The 20,576-nt window shown below is 37.0% G+C and overlaps 1 protein-coding gene across 1 annotated transcript in view; it reads right to left on the bottom strand.

Moving 5' to 3' along the window:
- The window catches only part of LAMA2 (laminin subunit alpha 2), a 640,343-nt gene that overhangs the window by 309,847 nt on the left and 309,920 nt on the right, over positions 1-20,576 (bottom strand). Inside the window, exon 12 of the mRNA XM_017879679.1 lies at positions 18,720-18,893. Coding sequence (XP_017735168.1) covers positions 18,720-18,893 — 174 coding nt within the window. The remainder of the gene's footprint in view (positions 1-18,719; positions 18,894-20,576) is intronic.

Genomic DNA, 20,576 nt, shown 5'->3' with positions numbered 1-20,576 from the left:
AGTTACAAGTCCAGAATGGTCTCTGAGCTTTCATTGAAAGACACTGAAATTTTAAACAGAGGACTAAGGTAATCAAATTTGAGTTTTTTAAAGATTCTTCTCAACCAGGTATGTGAATAACATTTCAGAGGAGGTAGGTTGGAGGTAGAAAAAAATTAGATTTTTTTTTCCTGCAATATAGGTAAGAAATTACATAGCTTGAACACTGTTCAGTGTCTTGAATCATTTTAGTTGCTTTGCTTTGAAACATTCCACATTTTCTGTGGCTGGGTTTATGTATCATCAGTGCATCTAGATATGGACAATAGCTCAGCTGAGCACAATTATTTTCTTTTCAATTGTTGTCATGGATTATTTTTACCATATTTTGCAGGGTTATTTTTTCCTTATTAGTAGTCAATTGAGTGTAAGATTATATCTGGAATTATATTCATACAATTTTAAATCTGCAGGAGACCTTTTAAATCATCTGATCTGTTTGTATTCATAACTTGTTTTCCCAAAAGGTAGTTTTCTTATGGGGAAACCACAGATGAGGCCATGGGGACATAATGTAGGTAGAACTCCTAACTCTGTCATATGTTATAACCAGAAACCAGCCCTACCTTCTGCTTGAAAAAATGAACTCTGTCAACCACTGTAGCCAGCATCTGTTCTGTTGCCCACTGTAACCGGCATCTGTCTCACATTGTAACCAGGACTGGCCATGTCACCCATTTGAATCCTTTATTTTGTTTGTTTTTGGGTGTTCTAATCAGGATTTTGTTTGAAAAACAGGTTCTGTGCTAAAAAAGTATAACCTCTTCCCAACAAGCCCTGTGAAGTTAAGGGTCTTGCCTGTGTTTACATCTGGCTAGTGGGTAGCAGAGCTCAAACAGCAAAACTGTTAACACATATTCAGGAAGAGCTAGAAACTGCTAGAATCTGAAGCTATCTGCAACCTTCACGCAATATTCTGGTTCTGCCAAGTTTCCTTTCTCTGTCATTCCAAATGTTAATGGCAGTACATGTTAGACTTCCTGTTTAAAAAAAATTAGCTGCTTTCTAAGATTCATTTTATTCCAATGTAAATGTGTGGTTGGTGTGGTGTGTGTGTGTGTGTGTGTGTGTATGTGTGTGTGCGTGCGCACATGCGTGGTTCAGTTTCTAATGAGATTGATAAATAGATTTGTATTTGCACAGACTTTGGTGGTGGCTAAGAAGGGGTTATTTTAGGGTTCCCTTGTACAGGATAGACTATTGAATAAGAAAATCAATCCCTGAATTCAGACTAAAAGCATATGCAGGGCTTTTTGTTTATTTGTTTGCTTTTTTAAAGTCTTGGAAAGTCATAGTCTAGGGAAATACATGCAGATAATTAATCATCAGTAATTTTAAAAAGTAGTCATAGAAGAGTGGCTCCCAAATTCTTATGGGTGAAGAATCACTAGGGGAGCTGATTAAAATCGTAGGTTCCCCCAGATCTTCTGAGTAAGTGAATCCAGAGTAAGGGTCAATAATAAACTTTTTTTAAAATTTGTTTATTTATTTATTTATTTTGAGACGGAGTCTCGCTCTGCCGCCCAGGCTGGAGTGCAGTGGCGCGATCTCTGCTCACTGCAAGTTCCGCCTCCTGGGTTCACTCCATTCTCCTGCCTCAGCCTCCCGAGTAGCTGCAACTACAGGTGCCCGCCACCATGCCCGGCTATTTTTTTTATTTTTTATTTTTTTGTATTTTTAGTAGAGACGGAGTTTCACCGCGTTAGCCAGGATGGTCTCCATCTCTTGACCTCGTGATCTGCCCGCCTCGGCCTCCCAAAGTGCTGGAATTACAGGCATGAGCCACCGCGCCCAGCTAATAATAAACAGTTTGAATAAAGACTCCAGATGACTGCTGCAAAAAGCCTGAGCACCGCACTTGAGAGACTTTCATAGCAATAACTAGTTTTTTAAAGGAGTTAATTTAACAGTTTTGCTGAATCCTTTAACCTGGCTTATCTCCTTTAAATAAAGAGACTGTACTATATAAGTCAGGGATGCAGAGTCAAACCTCATCCTTGCTGAGTCTTATGGGATCAAGCTGTCACGAGTTTCATTCCCTGCATAGTTAACATTTTCTTTAGCCTAAATATCTTTCACCATGCATAAAGCTCATGAGCTTGGTACAAGTGAAATTATTTCTCCTGTTAAGCCCTTATTCTATCCATCACCCTCCAAATCTCTGCTAGATTCTGAGACACATTAAATTGTTCTATCATTTTCTACGTTAAGTTTCAAAAGAGTTTCGGATCAAGAGCAGACTTAAGATTAGATATTAACATATTTACATTTCATCCCTGTACTTGTCTTGAAGAAAAAAGCAAAATCAAGCATTTTTACTTTTATATAAAACCATCACATGTTAATTTAAAATTATGTGATGTAAGAATACCACCTCCATACTCATTCTTTTTTTCCTGCAGTACAAGTAAAAACAAGCTTAAGGCAGTAAATGGCCTAGGGGAACTTCAATGGCTTGCTAAGCTTTTTGTCTGTGGGTTATTTCCAATTCCATTCCATTATAAATGACTTACTCCCAGAACACTGAGGCTGATGATCACTTCAAACCCAGCCCCAGATGAAAACTGGAAAGAAAAGTCATTTACTGTCATAACAGATCATCTCTAAGAGAGGTCTTGATAGTCAGTTACTTTGTAAATCAAAATACCCTAAAAATTAAACATATTTGAGCAAATTCCTATTATTTTTCCTTTCCTGATGTATTTATTTCTTTATTCTTTCCATTTTTTTCCTTTCCTTTCCCTTCCTGCTTCCCCTTCCTTCCTTCCTTCTTTCTTCCCTCCTTCCCTCCTTCCCTCACTTTTCCTTCCTTCCTTCCTTCCTTCCTCTTCTCCTCCTCCTCCTCCCCCCTCCTCCTCCTCCTCCTCCTTCTTCTTCTTCTGCTTCTTCTTCTTCTTCTTCGTCTTCTTCTTCTCTTTCTCTCTCCCACTTTTCTTTCCTTCCTTCTTTTCTCTTTCTTTCTTTCTTTCTTTCTTTCTCTCTTTCTTTCTTTCTTTCTTTCTTTCTTTCTTTCTTTCTTTCTTTCTTTCTTTCTCTTTCTTTCTCTCTTTCTTTCTTTTTCTTTCTTTCTTTTCTTTCCTTTCTTTCTTTTTCTTTCTCTCTCTCCTTTTCTTCTTTCCTTCCTTCTTTTCTTTCTCTTTCTTTCTTTCCCTTCCCTCCCTCCCTCCCTTCCTTCCTTCCTTTTCTTTCTTTCTCTCTTTCTTTTTCTCTCTTTCTGCCTCTCTCTATCTCTCTCTCTTTCTCTCTCTTTTCTTCTTTCTTCCTGTCTCTCTTTCTGTCTGTTTATGTGTGAGGGAAGTCTTTCTAAAGTTTCAACAAAATAATGCCTGACCTCAAATTAAGCCCAGCTGGAGTTAATAATAATAGCTAATACCAAATGCTTATCATTTTCCGACACCATCTTGAGTACTGCATATGTGTTAATTCATTTAACCCTCTAAATAACACTATAAAATAGGTATTCACATTATTTTCATTTTATACATTAGGAAACAGTGGCACAGAAGATTCAGTAAACATATGTCTGTAAGAACTAAAGCAAACACAATCTCTTGTAACGTTAACACAATTTCCTGTTCCTGTACTAAATAATGCTGGAAGCAAGCAAAATTTCCATCCCCTATTTTAAAAATGCTGTGAACAATCTCCAAGAAAATCTTGTCTGCTCTGTGATCCATGTAAAGTAACTTCCTTATAGACTCATAACATGTTCTTCAATGTTTGATTCAAGACCCTTGCTTCACTCTGGTGACAAATCCAAAACTATTATATAATAAACCCTGCAGAATCCCAACCAGTTCCTCTCATGCAAGATTTGCCTTGAAATCACCCAGTCTTTTCCCTAAAACCTATAAATATCTTCCCCTGACTCTCACCTTCTGATGCATTGCTAAGAATATCAAGGTGATGTTCTTCTTTACTGTAACAATTTCATAAACTTTCTTGACCAACAGGTTTTTTTCTCAGGGGTATTTTTGGGAAGTTGGCAGCTAACACGTGTCTAATACTGTTTAGGACCTAGAAGATTGTATTTTATTATAAAAATAACCCTTTTGCTCCTAATTCTCCTAAAACAAAATGTATCAATATAGCAGCACATGGAACTTACCAAATTTCAGTAACTACTTAAAGAATTTTCAATTTTTTTTTAATTAAAACGAAACAGAACTATTTACACTTGTACGATTCTTACACTATTGATCTCTACAAAACTTCTCTACAAAGAAAAAAGAATCTCTAAGGGGTTCCTCCAACCCACATCAAATATAAAATGTGAAATGTAATAGGATGAAATTAATTTTTTAAAAAGCACACTTGTTTTGATATTACAAGCATCTTTACTATAAAACAATATTTTTATTCTGAAATTTTACTCAACAAGGAGTTATTACTCACAAGAATGAGAAATTAAAGCATTGTAGACAATAAACAAAAAGTGAAGAAAAGAAAAGACCTTCAAAATCCAGTTATCTCAGAATGCTACAGCAGGGAGGGATTGTCTTCCTAATGAAGGAAACGTCATATGGTAACTATTTCAGATATGAATACACAATGCAAAAGAAGGGCCCGTTTCTTTGGAAATAGCTGTAAATATATTCATCTGAGTAAAACAATCATCTGTGTCTAGTCATGCATGCTCTCTGCTCCTGTGGCTGTCACTGCTGTCGATCTGAAGTTGAGAGGTAATGGCCTCATGATTCAAGGAAACTGCTGAAGTGTGTACTCAGGCTCCAGTTTGAGAGATGGGTTCATTTATCATCATAATAAGCTATTACCAATGATAGGTCACAACTCATTGAAGAGACAGTCAGTCTAATTGGCTCAATTCCGTTAGCTTTCGATGTGCCTCAAGGAGATAAGCACTCTTTCGCAGGTAATTTTCAATCACCCAACAAACTACCTGTTTAATAATTCATCACATTTCAGTTTGGGGCCCTATCACATAGCCCCTTTTTCAGTGTGCCAAATGTTGGATTTTAACTGCCTGCAATCTCACACGTAACTAATAGACAGGGAGAGCTTTAGAAAAAGTGAGGAAAGAGAGCACTGGCTTTCAGTCAGTGGCTACTGTTGGAAGTGATGAGAAGACATCAGGAATAAAAACGTAAGCTTTATGTTTCCTCAACACGCCCTGCTAAAAATAAGAATTTCTTGAAGATACTTGGAAAGATAAGAGTGCTATTCGAATCCTTGTGATCAATTAAACATGCCAAACAATTTTTAGCAGATAGAATTGGGGCGTTTAATACTTATTAAGTGATCATATTAAAGCAATAATTTTTATAACAGCTTAGAATAGAAAAGTAATAGTTTGTAATAGATTAAATCAGCAATAAAAATAAAGTCTATTCTAGTTAAAATATCTATTTTACAAATTTGACAATACCTGTTCTTGAGTGGGGCAGTAGAACAGAGCTTTTGAGACAAAGTCACCTTGATGCAAATGCTACATGTCACTCTAAGTAGCTAAGTCACCTTATAATTACAAAGACATACTTGTTTCTGACTTTAAAAGACAAATAGTAGTCATATATATAGATTAGGTAAACTACTTTGTTCCTAGGTTTAATTTCTTTCTTTTCCTTCCTTCCTTCCTTCCTTCCTTCCTTCCTTCCTTCCTTCCTTCCTTCCTCCTTCCCTTCCCTTCCCTTTTCTCTTTTCTTTTCTTTTTTTTCTTTTCCTTTCTTTTTCTTTGAAATGGAGTCTCGCTCTGTCACCCAGACTGGAGTGCAGTGGCACAATCTCGGCTATCTCCGCCTCCTGGGTTCAGGTGATTCTCATGTCTCAGCCTCCCTGATAGCAGGGACTACAGGTACATGCCACCATGCCCACTAATTTTTGTATTTTTAGTAGAGAGGGGGTTTCACCATGTTGGCCAGGCTGGTCTTGAACTCCTGGCCTCCAGTGATCCACCTGCCTCAACCACCAAAAGTGTTGGGATTACAGGCATGAGCCAGTGCAACTGGCCTCCTAAGTTTAATTTATTTAAAATACACCTTGGATCATTCCATATTATTATACAAAATCTTCCTTCCTTTTTTTTTTTATCGTTTTACAGTGTTTGATTGCACGAGTGTACCGAAACTCATTTAATCAGTCTCTCAGTGATTGACAGCTTTGTGGTGACTATCACAAACATTTCTGGAATGAATCACTTTGCATATATGTCATTTTACATATATATATATATATATATACACACAAACACACACACATACACACACACACACACAAACTTACAGAATACATTCCCAGAAGAGAAGTATGTAGGACTAAATGCATTTATAACTTTGGATTTTTTTTTTTTTTTTTTGAGACAGACTTTCTTGCTCTGTCACCCAGGCTGGAGTGCAGTAGCATGATCTCAGCTCACTGCAACCTCTGCCTCCTGGATTAAAGCGATACTCCTGCCTCAGCCTCTCGAGTAGCTGGGACTACAGGTGCCTGCCACCAGGCCCAGCTAACTTTTTGTATTTTTTTCAGTAGAGACGGGGTTTCACCGTGTTAGCCAAGATGGTGTCCATCTCCTGACCTCATGATTCATCCACCTCAGCCTCCCAAAGTGCTGGGATTACAGGCATGAGCCACCCTGCCCGGCTATAACTTTGGATTTTTTTTTTTTTTTTTTTTTGGATTGCATCCATGTATGTTCCCAGTACCAATTTATGAGGACCTTTGTTCCTGAAGAAACCACAGTAATAGCATGTGTTATTCATTTGGCTGACTTTCCTGTAGGTGAGAAGACAATGATTTCTCAGTGTTGTTCGCATATTATGAGTGAGGTTGAGAACTGTTTCATATATTTAAGAGCCATTTAAATTTCCTTCTCTATAAACTGCTCATTCATTTCTGTTGGACTGTTGGCCTTACTGTTATCAATTTCTTTAACTTCTTTATACATGAGATTCACTTTTTGTTTATATAACAAGAATGAAAATTGTGAGATTTTACAAATAATTGATGTTTTATGATTTGTATTGGTTCGCTAGGGCTGCCATAATAAAATACCACAGACTAGGTGGCTTATACAATAAGAATGTATTGTTTCACAGTTCTAGAGGCTTTTAGTTTGAAATCAAGGTATTGGCGGGGTTCGTTCCCTCTGAGGGCTAAGAGAAATCTGTTCCAGGCCTCTCTCCGTGGCTTGTGAATGGCCATTATGATACTCACATGATGTTCACCCTGTCTGTGTGTTTATCTCCAAATTGTCCTTTTTTGTCATAAGGATACAAGTCATATTGGGTTAGTGCCCACCTTAAGGATCTTATTTTAACTTGTCACATTGTAGCCACAGAATACTGACTAGTTATAAAATTTGCTTCTCTAATTAGTTATTGATGGGCACAAACCTCAGATCCCTTTCACTGCTAGGTTGTCAGTGAAGCAGAGATAGTTAGATATTTACCATGTAATTTTCTTGGGAAGACATGAAGCGATGCATGTTAGCTCTAATTTGGCACCTTTAAAATAAAGTCTAAAACACTCTGTGGGTATTTCACAAAGCTGGCTAACTGATTTATTTATGTTTTGCACTTTGCTACAAAGCTGCTATTTAAGGCACATAATCTACTTACTTGCTAAAATTAACTCTCTCTGATTGTCCGTTTTTATTTTTAATGATGTCTTATCCTTACTACCACCAGATACTGTGTCAGACAGGTGACAAAGTGTTTTTTAACAAATGTCTTTTACTGATACAAGGATGATCCCCAAAATAAATTACTGCAGCATACAACTACAGAAATGCATAAAGCAATTGGCATTTATTGGAGAGCTTCGGTGTGCTAAGGATATTTTTGAGAGCTTTGTACAATTCTGAGGGGTGCTAGAACCCTCATTTTGCAGACAATGAGAGTCTGGCTCAACTAGATTAAGGGATATGTCCGAAATCACAAAGCTAATAAAGCAGAGATCCAGCATTTGAATCAGGTCTGTGAAACGCATAAAGACCAAAACACTAATCAAAGGTAACCACAATAAGAGAATCAGATCATCTGCTTATATGAATAATAGCTTTCACCCAATTCTCATGGAAATGAAGGAGGAAAAAAAGTCATGTATTATTTTGTTAATCTGAGACCAAGCTGTCAGCAGGATTGGTTCTTTATGAATGCTACAAGGAATTAAGCTGTTGCAGCCCTCTCTCCTTAGCTTGTAGATGGCTGTCATCTCCTTCTGTCTTTACACTGTCTGTGACCCATTTTCTTCTCCCACTACCAATAACACTCAACAACAATAAACAGAAAGCCAGGTTTAGAATTGGCATAATACTGCCTCACTCAACCACAATGGGTGGGTCTGATCTATTGCAAGTGGCAGGGGCCATTATGTTGGGGGTTGCCCCACATGCACGTAGGCTAGTGTGGGACAATCACCTGGATCCAAATACCAAATAGTTCTCCACTGAGCTGCACACAGAACGTGAGTGTGAGAAGTTACTGAAAAGCTACAGAAAACGACATGAAGTTTTACATTGAGAGTTGATTGAAACACTTTACAATTGGTGCTGGTTTTCTTTCTTTAGGTTTGAAATGAGAAATGAGAGCTGGAGAAGCAAGACTTTTTTATACTTATTTGACAACCCAGTCTTTCCTTTTAAAACTTCAGAGAGAAAATTTTATGCAGGGAGTATTTGAAGTTCTACTTTAAGTTTGTGTATTTAGGTATTCATTCCTTAACCATGGTGTTAGCCCCTACAGCTAAAAACATGACTGGCTACAGGTCTTGTGATAGCTAGCACTGGTGACAAAACGTTGCTATTCACCTTTTTGATACACTTTATTTCTATTTGTAGGAGCAAATTTCCATCTGGTATCATTTTTCTTTTGACTGAAGAACTTTCTACATTTATTCTAGTGTACATCAGTCTGTGATATATTCTTTCAACTTCTGTTTCTCTGAAACAATCTTTGTTTTTTCTTCATTTTTGGAAGATATTTTTGCCTGGTAAAGAATTATAAACTGATAGTATTTGTTTTGTTTGTTTGATTGCTTGCGTTGTTTTTTCCTAATACTTTAACATATCTCTGTATTGCATTCTGGCTTGCAAAGTGTCCTGGTCCATTCAGGCTGCTACAACAAAATAACACAGACTAGGTAAGTTTTAAGTATTAAAAATATATTGCTCACAGTGCTAGAGACTGAGAAGTCCAAGATCCACGCATCTGCAGATTTGATATCTGGTGAGGGCTTGCTCTCTGTTTCCAAGGTGGTACCTCCTTGCTGCTCCTTCACATAAAGGAAAGGGCAAGGCAGCATCCTCAACCTCTTTTATAAGGGCATTAATCCCATTCATGGAGATTAGAGCCCTCATGACTTAATCACTTCCCCAAAGCCCCACCTCTTAATACTATCACATGAGGCATTAGGTTCCAGCATATAAGTTTTAGGAGGACACCAACATTCAGACCACAGCATATCATGCCTCACAAGAGACTGTTCTTCCTTATCTTTGTTCCTCTGTACCTGTTATTTATTTTTTTTCTTTTTGTTCTTTTTTTTTTTATTTGATGGAGTCTCGCTTTTTTGCCTAGGCTGGAGCATAGTGGCGTGATCTTGGCTTACTGCAACCACCACCTCCCAGGTTCAAGCGATTCTCCTGCCTCAGCCTCCCGAGCAGCTGGGACTACAGGTGTGCACACCACGCCCAGCTAATTTTTGTATTTTTGGTAGAGATGGGGTTTCACCATATTGGCCAGGCTGGTCTTGAACTCCTGACCTCATGATTCACCCGCTGTGGCCTCCCAAAGTGGTGGGATTACAGGCATGAGCCACCATGTCTGGCAATGTTATTTTTTTCACTGGTTGCTTTTACAAATTTTCCAGTTATCTGCCTTTTTAATAATTCGATTCCGATATATCTTGACATGATTTTCTTGCCATTTGGGATTCTGTTTCCATTGATTGATTTTCCTCCTGGTTGTGGTTTATATGCTCTGCTTGTTCATGTACCTGGTAATTTTTGATTTGATGCCAGACATCATGAATTTTGCATTGTTGAGTGCTGGATTTTCTTGTAATTAAATACTATTGGACTTTGTTCTGGCATGTAGTTAATTTATTTGAAATAAGTCGACTTCTTTTAAGGCTTGTTTTTAAGATTTGTTGGGGTGAACCTAGAGTAGCTTACAGTTTGGAGCTAATTTAGTCCCTGTTATGAAGGCATTCCACGTTGGGTGGTAGGAAAGTAAACTATTACCAGCCCTGTATCAGCTCAGAATTGTTTCTCTTACTACTTTTTAGTGATTCTTCCATTACCCTTAGGTAGTTTTCTCTCACATATTTACAACTCAGTACTCTAGATTCTCTTTACAGGTATCTGCAGCTCTCTCCTCCTCTCTCTCTCTGTGTAGGTCAGGTGCCTCTTCCCTTGTATGCTGCCTCACAAATGCTAGCTGCCTGGGCCTCCATGAAACCTAACCTCTGTCCTTCCATTTTGCAAGGGCATGCTATGTTTGGCTTTTTTCTCAATACACCAATGCACTTCACCCTGGAGACAGTCCCCAGGCAATAATCTTGGGGCAACTATAAACCTCACCTCATTTGTTTCTCTTTTTCAGAGATCACAGTTTTATGCTATCTGTGGAAACGTGTCTAAAAACTATTGTTCCACATTATTTCCCCCTCAGGCTTTCTTGTTGTTTAAGGCAGATAAGGAAATCTAAACACTATTATTCAGTTATGGTCAGGAGCAGAAATCCCAATGTGTTGTCTTTATAAAGGCTTGTTTTTAGCATAATTTTTGAACATTTATGATTTGTTTCAAGGGGAGTTTATTTTTATGTATAATGTGGAGTAAGGATGCAGAAATTTTAATTTTTTCTCTAGATAATCAGTGGTACCAGACCATTTACTGTATAGGGTGTATGCTATTGTCATTGATCTGCAATGCCTATTTCATTAAAAATTAAGTATTCATATATGTATGCGATGTCTATGGGCTATTTTTTTCAGTTCCATTGGTTTATTTTCACACTAATAACATTTTGCCTTAAACATTATATCTTTTAAAGTAAGTCTTAACTCTTTATATCAGATAAGATTTTTATAAGGGTATTAACTCCATTCATGGAGATTAGAACCCTCATGACAATCACTTTCCAAAAAGACTCACCTCTTTCCTTTAGAATTTCTATATATATGTATATATACATGTACTTTTTTTTTTTTGGAGAGTCTCTCTTGATGCCCCAGGCTGGAGTGCACTGGCCCGATCTTGGCTCACTGAAGCCTCTGCTTCCTGGGTTCAAGCAATTATCTTGCCTCAGCCTCCTGAGTAGCTGGGATTACAGGCACCTGTCACCATACCCGGCTAATTTTTGTATTTTTAGTAGAGACAGGGTTTTGCCATGTTGACCCGGGTGGCCTTGAACTTCCGACCTCTGGTGATCCACCCGCCTTGGCGTCCCAAAGTGCTGGGATTACAGATGAGAGCCATCGTGCCCTGCTTAGAATTTCTTTTGATTATTCTTGGCGATTGGCTTTTCCCTACAAATTTAATCCTTGGTACTATTCATATTTATTGCTATTATACATGGCTTCTTTAAAATTTTTTTTGAAAAGTGTTGATATAAAAAAAATGATTGACTTTTGTATATTACTTTTGCATATAGTCCCCTTATTGACTCACTGATTAAGAATTGTCTGTAGATTCTTTTGATTTTACAAAGCAGTTAATTATATCATCTACAAGTGAGTTTTATTTCTTCCTTTCTGATTCCTATATATTTTATTTCCTATCTATTGCACTGTCCAGATCTTCTAGCACAACGTTAAATGCAAGTCGTGATAGTGATAACTGTTTCATGTTTCTGATCTTAAACAATACTTTAAAGATTTTATATTAAATAAGATATTTGCTATTGATTTTTATGTAGGTCGCCTTCGTCAGTTAAAGTGCTTTTCCAACTCTAGTTTTCAAAATTTTTCAGACATGAAGAATGTTTAATTAATTTTACCAATTTTTCTTTTTCTGCATCTATTGAGATAATTGATTTTTTTCTCTTTTAATCAGTCAATATGGTCAACCACTTAAACCGGTTTTCCAATTTGAAAGTGACCTTAAACACTGATGATGAAATCCACTTAGCCAATTTAGCCTGACTATTTTTATAAACTGATGGATTTGGGTTGTTAATGTTTTATTTAGGATATTTTCATCCATATTCATGAATGACTTTGGGTAGGGGTTTTCTTTTTCATAGTCCTCTTGTCAAGATTTTATATCAAGTCACATGAAATTACTTGAGGAGCAGGTCCCAATTGTTCCATTCTCTGGAAAGTTTGTATAATTTTGCATTTAAAATAAATTTTAAGTTTTGATTGAACTTACTTGCAAACAAATAGGCTTGGAGTTAACTTCACTGGACGGTTTATTGCACTGCTGATTCAATTACTTTAATGTTTATCTGACATTATAGATTTTTTTCCTTTGAGTCAGTTTTATTAAGTTGCATTTTCCTAGAAAGATATTCCTTTTTCTAAATTGTATTCTAATTTATTGTGTGTAAATTTTCATAACACTCTTAATTTATTTTCTGATACTTCCTTATTTATTTTTGAAGTAATTGCAGTTATGTCCATTTTACATTTCTAAAATTGTTTTGTGTGCTTTACCCACTTTTTGCTTAATCTTGCCAGAGCTTTGAAACCATTTTAAAAAGTTGGTGGATTTGTGTCCTTTCTATTGACATTTGTTATTCATCTCATTCATTTGTATTTATACAAATTCATATCTTTGTTGTTTCCTTTCTTATGCTTTCTTTTGTATAAGCTGCTTCAGTATCTCTATTCCAAAGATCGATGCCCTGCAAGAACTCATAAACTTAACTGATTGAAAAAAATGCTTAATTGGAAGAGGCTATAGACATATCTGGACAGTCATCCTGGCTCTATTTCTTCTTAATTTGGATTTCTGGGTTTATTAGCTGATGACTTGGGTCATGTATATTAACAAAGATAAAAAGAGAAATTCACAAGTAAGGTAAATATTTTGGGTGACATGTGTTTTGCGCAGAATCTGTACAAACACTACCTCCTCTGTCCTGAGCAGTAAATTCCTGCCAATGTAGCCCTAGATTATGTAAGTTTTGTTGCCAACCACATCACACATCAACTCTTACTGAAATTACTGTTAAGTAAGCTATTTTATTTTTCTCATGAGTTTTTATCAAATGGAACATTCTCCTATCTAGTATTCATTCAGTTGATGAATTGTAAACAAAATGGAAAACACTGTAAACAGAATGCATGTGAATATTAAAATGCTTTTATATAAAATTTGTAGTGTGAGAACTAGTGCTTTATAAATTTAATTAGGAAAAATGTCAAGAGAATATTATGACCAGGGTATGTAAGACAGAGATTTCTATGTTTGACCTTGAGCTCTTGCGTTTGTGCTAGTTTTACATAGCAGATTCTATCATAGCTATGGGAAATAAATCAGTCCTTGATTTTTTTGTTTTTTAATACTTATTTTCTCATTTATCCTTAACAATTTATAAACCAAAAAGCATCAGAGACAGGTCTCAGTTTAGAGGTTTATTTGGCAAGTTTAAGGACCATGGCCTGTGACACAGCCTCAGGAGGTCCTGAGAACATGCGCCCAAGATGACTGGGTTACAGCTTGGCTTTATATATTTTAGGGAGACAAAAGTTGCAGGCAAAGACATACACCAATACATGTAAGTTATACATTGGTTCGGCCCAGAAAGGTAGGACATCTCGAAGCGAGGTGGGGGCTTTCAAGTCATTGATGGATTCAAAAATTTTCTGACTGGCAATTGGTCAAAAAAGTAAAATTATGCAGGAAGAGTGGAAGTCAGCTTGAGTTAAGAGGTTCGGTTGTGGAAGCCATGGTCCTTGTCATGCAGATGAAGCCTCCGGGTAGTAGGCTAAAGTAGCAGGCTGATGGTGACTGTCTCTCACCAGACCTTAAAAGGTTTCCGACTCTCCAGAAAAGACTTAGTAAGGGAAGGAGATTCTCTATAGAATGCAAATTTCCCCAAGAGACAGCTTTGCAAGGCCATTTCAGAATATGTCAAAGAAATATATTTTGGTACAAAATACTTTGATTTATTTTAGGGTCTGCTATCTGTTGTGTTATGCTATACCAGAGTGAGGCTGGAATTTGGTACCTTGCTGCTGTAAAGCATCTGTCTAGTCAGTTTTAAAATCTGTTTTAATGTTACTGTTGGTCTGTTGTGTCTAAACTCCAAAGGGAACATTGTATAATGAGGAATGTGTAATCGTTCCTTCCCATGATGTTCAGGTTTCTTTGGGATTTTCAGGTTTCTTTGGGATTCCCTTGGCCAAGATGGGGGTTCATTCGGTCAGGGGGCTTAGAATTTTATTTTGGTTTACAAATTCATTCAGTTTATTTTAGGCAGCAAACCTTCTTCCTGGTTCTACTCCATTGCCAAGTCAGTCTTGATGGAATCTGATTTATGGAATAAAAAATCAACCACAGTTGATTTATCCTATTTACTTTTATAGTCATGCCATTCTTCACTTGCATAATGGTCTTCTTAACTAACACACTTAATCCAAGATTCAAATAGGAGGAAATTATGGATGGGGAGGAGGGGTTTGATCTCCACTGTTGAATAATTTTGAGGACTATGGAGAAAGACGTCACAAATACAAAAGGAGAGTGGAACATATTTGTTAGTGAGTTTTTAATTATTTTGTAAAGCAAGACAGAATTCATCTTTCAACTCACACAAATCTAACTCAATGGACATTTCTGAGCAACCCCCCAAAAAAGACAATTTCTTAGAATTTTGTTTGTGTTAAGCAGGTAGCATCAATTACAAAGTACTTGTTGAGCTTCTTTTATGTGATAAGATCTACCCTGTCCTATAAATCTCAAATATCAGTTTCCTTCTTCAAATCTACAGCTTTAGTTTGAGATCTGTGAAGAACTGAAAGTCAAGCAAGAACAACAAAAGAATTTACCAGAGATTACTTTTAGAAGCCAGGTGCTACTATGTCAGCAGACTCTCCTAATGTGCATCTTAAACTAGGCTGTAGGTATTCTTGGCAACTACATGAAAAAATTTAAAGGCTTCTCTAAGCTAGAAACAGAAAGACAGCATAATGCTGTAGAAAATAAACATGTTTTGGTGAAGAACAAATCATATAAGATTAATTTAATAATGTTCAGAGACAGAATTTCAAACCTTAATGGTAATACAGGAACAGTAGACAAGCCAAGCTAGCTTCTCTCAGAACTTTACAGATGCAAAGAGAATTGCTTTTGGAAGCTGCATTAACTATTTCAGACCACTAGGGTAACCTTAAGTAAATGACTGCCGCAATGTTCCAGTAGCACTTAGTTTACTAAGGCAGTAAATTAACCCAACTCTGAAATTCCCAAACTGTTTCTGAATAGCTGTAGCCTGCAGCAAGCCAGCAGTATTCTTTGTCCTCTAGCTCTTTCCACTGCTGCCTGGTTGCTTAAACAAATGCCCTAAAACCAAGCATTAACATTTGCCACGCATTTTGAAAATGAAATGCACCTTGGATAGCCCTGTGGGTGCCTATTTTAATTCTCTTTGACTATCGAGAACGAGGCGGGGAAAAATTAACACTTTATTCTGTCAGTTGTGCCAAATCTTCACTGGTACATAGGGGAAAAAATTGAGGAATAATTCCTAGCTGAGATTGTGGGAATTTCAAAAATAGAAAGTATAAAAACGTGCTAAGTTTTCCTAGGCCTCATCCATTATCCACACATGCACTTATAATCACTTACTTATACTTCGTTATTCCAAAAGAGTAAAATGTGAAAATGTTTCACAGGATACAAAGTACTCCTTTGCTAAATTGGCTAGTATTCTTGAATTTTATTACAACCAGGCAGACACCCATGTTAGCAAAAGTGTGTCCCATGTCAGCACACTTTTATTATTTGGGATTAGGCTCCTAAAAAAAAGAATAACGGCATGTGGCATCTCCATTATAAGGGAACGTGCAAACCATATCTCCCTTCTGTTAGAAGAAGGCTTATAACCAAGCAACTTGGAAAATGTTTGAAAGTCTGTATATAAATATTTAGGAAAAGCTAATAGCATCTCATAATTTTTTTCCGATTAGGAAATAACACTAAAAAAGCAGAGGAAGGATTATGTACCATAGCCTCCTGGTCATGGATGTAAATAAAATTCAACATTTAAGCAGATGCATTTGTATCTTGATATGCTATTTCTGTCAGATTCTGGCAATGGTTCTGATTCGAACAGCAATTACTGGTAAAGAATTCAGCCTCAGCTGGGTGCAGTGGCTCATACCTGTAATTCCAGCACTTTGGGAAGCCGAGGCAGGTGGGTCACGAGGTCAGGAGATCGAGACCATCCTGGCTAACATGGTGAAACCCCATCTCTACTAAAAATACAAAAAAAATTAGCCGGGTGTGGTGGCGGGCACCTGTAGTCCCAGCTACTAGGGAGGCTGAGACAGGAGAATGGTGTGAACCCGGGAGGCGGAGCTTGCAGGGAACCGAGATCGTGCCACTGCACTCCAGCCTAAGCGACAGAGCGAGACTCCGTTTGGGGAAAAAAAAAAAAAAAAAAAAAATTTAGCTTCAGCTATTTAGAAAAGTGGCTTTATTGAATTTACCGACAAAGCCCTACAATTTTCCATTTCCTTAGCAAGATATTAAATCAACCAAGCTAAGCATGTCATCATGACTATAATTTACGTGATGTGACATGACAGTTAAGATGTACTGTGGTAATTTCTGAGAGCTTGCAGTATTATTGTAGTATCAAAAATTTATATGGTTCAGTTATTAAGGCAAATTGTTTCATTCATACTGAGATGCCTGACAGTAAACCACCAAGGGCTTCACGTTACATTAAAAATGTCCTCCGTATTCAAACAATTTGCACACCCTGTTACTGTTATTTTGTTCACCGAACGGAAACTGCAGCACAGGCAAGAACAGCGTTTTGATGTGAAAATGATCGGTAGGGGAATATGAAGGGCTTCATTGTGGGTTATAAGAAAGAAACATTTCAACCAGGATAAGGGAAGTTATCTTCAGGAACCAACAACTACTAATGGGATGTCCAAATTCTTTGTTCTGATTCCGTCGAATATTCCATTTGCTTGCTTTCCTTCTGTCAGTTTGATTGTCAGCCAACAGAAAAAAAATGCATATGACCAAAGAAGAAAGGATGGAAAATCTGGTAAAGAATATTTCTATTATAAGCTACTTTAAATAAGTGTTGCCATCATATAAGAAATAAGACCTCTGAAATTCATCCAGTTTTGACCTAAGGCTCTTCTTGCAACTCCTCAGAGTAGTTTTGTTTTGTTTTTTTTTTATATTGACAGTACATTTTTATATTTTTTTGGCAATTTTAAGCAGTAGAAATTCAAGTCTTATGTGCTATTTTGTTCTTTTTGGGAATACCAGAGTTTCCTAAATAGAATAGGATAAAATGACTTCTTGCTGTAAAGGGCCTTGCAAATAGAAGTTTAATTTGATTTTTATTACAGCTATTGAATTTTATGCAGCATACGCTGTCTCTTAGAATACATGCTCATTGAAAATGTGTTTTAGACATGTACATACTTTTGTAATAGCATTTAGAGGTCTATTAAAATAAGAAACCGGCCATGAGTTAAAATGTTTCAACCAGCCAACACCACAAGTTCCCATTCACTGAGTAGCATATGAGATACAAGTTTTTCTATTTCAATACTCATGTGCCATGCAAGAAAACCACTGACTATAAACATACTTTTATTTGCTTAATCAATGATGATTTCTTCATAAATAATGCTATATTTTGTTAGGTGTAAACTAGGCTTAAACAGCATCAATTCACGAAGGGATTTTCCCATCACAGCTTCTGGTGTGATCAGGTATTTTAACTATCAGCTGAGAAGCTATTAACTTTCACACAACAAGCAAGTATTCATGTTTATAAAGAAGTCACCAAATTTTGTTTCCAACGAAGTATTAGGCAAGATAAATTAAAATTCTAAACTGCAGGATATCTATCTAGATAGACGTAATCCACAACAGAAAAAAATAAGCCTGTATGTCTGAGGCTGCTACATTTGTTTATCTGTGTATGTTTTTACATATGTGTGGGCTTTAAAACAAACATGTGCTTCCAATCTGGCACTTTTAGGGTAGTTTCTGTCTGAGCTCCAGGAAATATGTTGTTTACATAAGCCTCATGGCAAGCATTTAATTAGTTATGTAATACATTTCTTTTCCAATTAACATTCATATCAGGTAGAAGGAAAAGTAAATCTCTTGAGTATCAGTTTTGTAATGGAATAGAAACAGATGAGAAAACCTTCAGTAAGTATCCCACCATAAACAACTCCAGAAAACAGTTCTTTTCACATAAGCACAACACAATTTCTTCCAATAACTATAATTTGCTTTACAAAATACCCTAGAGGCTTCATTAATTTATTTGCCCTTTCAAAAAGTTTACATAGAACATCAACTATACAAAGTTGCATATTAGGGATGCCGTGGCTCGTTAAGATCTTGTGCAATATGGAAGAAACGCCCAACTCAATGTGATTTAGCTGGTTCTGGCAATCCAATTCAGTGTGTATTTAATTTTGTCTTTCTCTAAAAGAATTACCAACTAAAACCCATTCTCACGATCAGTCAGTTAAAGCAGAATAGCGGGAATCAAGCGTGGACTTACTTTGTTTCCCAGATAGGGAGCTGGTGCGCTCCAGTAGTAGCTGTGCGGCAGGGCTTGCCGGGCCTCCGCGTTACTGATGCTGATCTGCTGAGGTGAGTCCGAGTCGTCCTGCTGGGGAGCCACTCGAATGCGGCCAGAAAGGTCAGTCAGATACCAGCCACTCATATCTTGTATCTTAAAGAAAACACACATCATCATTAATTTAAAAAAATATCTCTAAGCTTCATTTTCTTTCATGTTCCTGGTCATGTCTACTTTTGGAAATATTAAAAAAACCCACAAAACTACAAACATTTAAAAAAAAACATGAGCATTATGAATATCATTAGACATATGTACTCACGTAGGTTTCCATTGTTTATTTTTTTTCCTCGATGTTTCTAGGAGTTTCCAAGGTATTCTATAATAATCTGTTTTCATTGAACTTATGCTTTTTAAAAAATTGTGGTTCCAAATACCACTTTCTTAAAAATAGAAACTCACTCAAAGCCATACAACAGTTATAACATACACTTAATCAAACAGTTGGACTTTCAGTTCCATATTTTTTACTCCACTAGTAATTTCTTGTTGCTTTTAGAAAAATTTCTACTTTGAGGCTTAAGGATATTTGAACCCACCGGCCTGTTACTATGACAACTCCTCGCAATACTGTATGTATTCCTTCAAACAGGGTCAGAAGTTCTGTGGGGACCCACAGCCTAGATCCCTGACCCAGAAATGGAAGGAACCTTAAAGGAGGAATCAGGGAATGTATGATTTGTTTTTACATCTTTATGCTCTAGCCAAGTTCAGGCCCACAGCTACATGTCTAATTTAAAGCATCCTACCCAGTCAGGACAAAACACTGATTACTGAGGGCTTAGGATACCAGCTCTCAGGAACCTACTAGACATGCATGAGCTGCTTCATGTTGTGGGTGATGGGAAGCAGAATGCTAAGGGTGACTCTATGTGGCTGAAATATTTTTTAAAATTTCTTCATAGATTATTTGACTCTGCTTATCCCAAAGCTGTGAAATCACTGAGATTCCTTTGGTTAAATGAGAAACAGAAACCAGGTATAACCTGTTGACTTGCTGGACAATAAGTAATATATTCCTTGCTCTTCTTCCCTTTCTGACATCACCCTTGAGGCATTCTAAGACAGTTGAGTGGGATTCTGTGTCTCTAGCATCTGATGATCAAAGCTTGAGTACCAGCTCTGCCCCTTGGCTGGCTATGAAACTTTGATCTGTCAGTGGAGTAGTCTGGAGGGTGGGGTGGGACTTTATAAACAAAATGAGGAAGTTAGACTAGATGTCCATCTGTGCTTGATTCTTTGAAGTCTGCTCTGAAAGCAATATAGTTGATAAAGTATAGATAATATTTCATAATATGAGGTTTGACTTAAAAGCACTGCAGGCAGAGAAACTATTTGATAGCTCTGTTCAAGATTAGCCCACTGATTAAAGTTGAAAGGAAGAAGTGTTTAGGAAATAGTTTATCTAAATAACAGTCTTTATAAAACACAACTCTGATAATGTCAGTCCTTAGCTTAAAATTCTTCAATGACACTCCAAGTAAAATATCTCAAATTCTTAGCATATTCAACCCTATAAGTTCTAGCTTCTCACTCCCTCCTCTAGACTTCTCTCTCTCTCCAGCCCATTTCCTACCATTCTGCACTCTTAAGTCCAGCCACATAGGCTGTGTAAAATTCCCAGAAGGTCCCGTTTTCCTCTGACACTCTTCTGTATAGGGAGACAACATGCTGTCTGCACAGAGTTGAAAAGGCAGTAAGTAGTGTAGGCAGTGAAGTTAGAAAAGTAAAGACATTCATGTTAAAGAAAGAAAATTTTTAGGCCAGGCACGGTGA

The sequence above is a fragment of the Rhinopithecus bieti genome, unplaced genomic scaffold (assembly GCF_001698545.2).
Source record: "Rhinopithecus bieti isolate Rb0 unplaced genomic scaffold, ASM169854v2 scaffold_19, whole genome shotgun sequence".
Lineage (NCBI taxonomy): Eukaryota > Metazoa > Chordata > Mammalia > Primates > Cercopithecidae > Rhinopithecus > Rhinopithecus bieti.
Note: the sequence above shows the minus strand (reverse complement) of the source record. Positions and strands in the feature narration are given on the sequence as shown.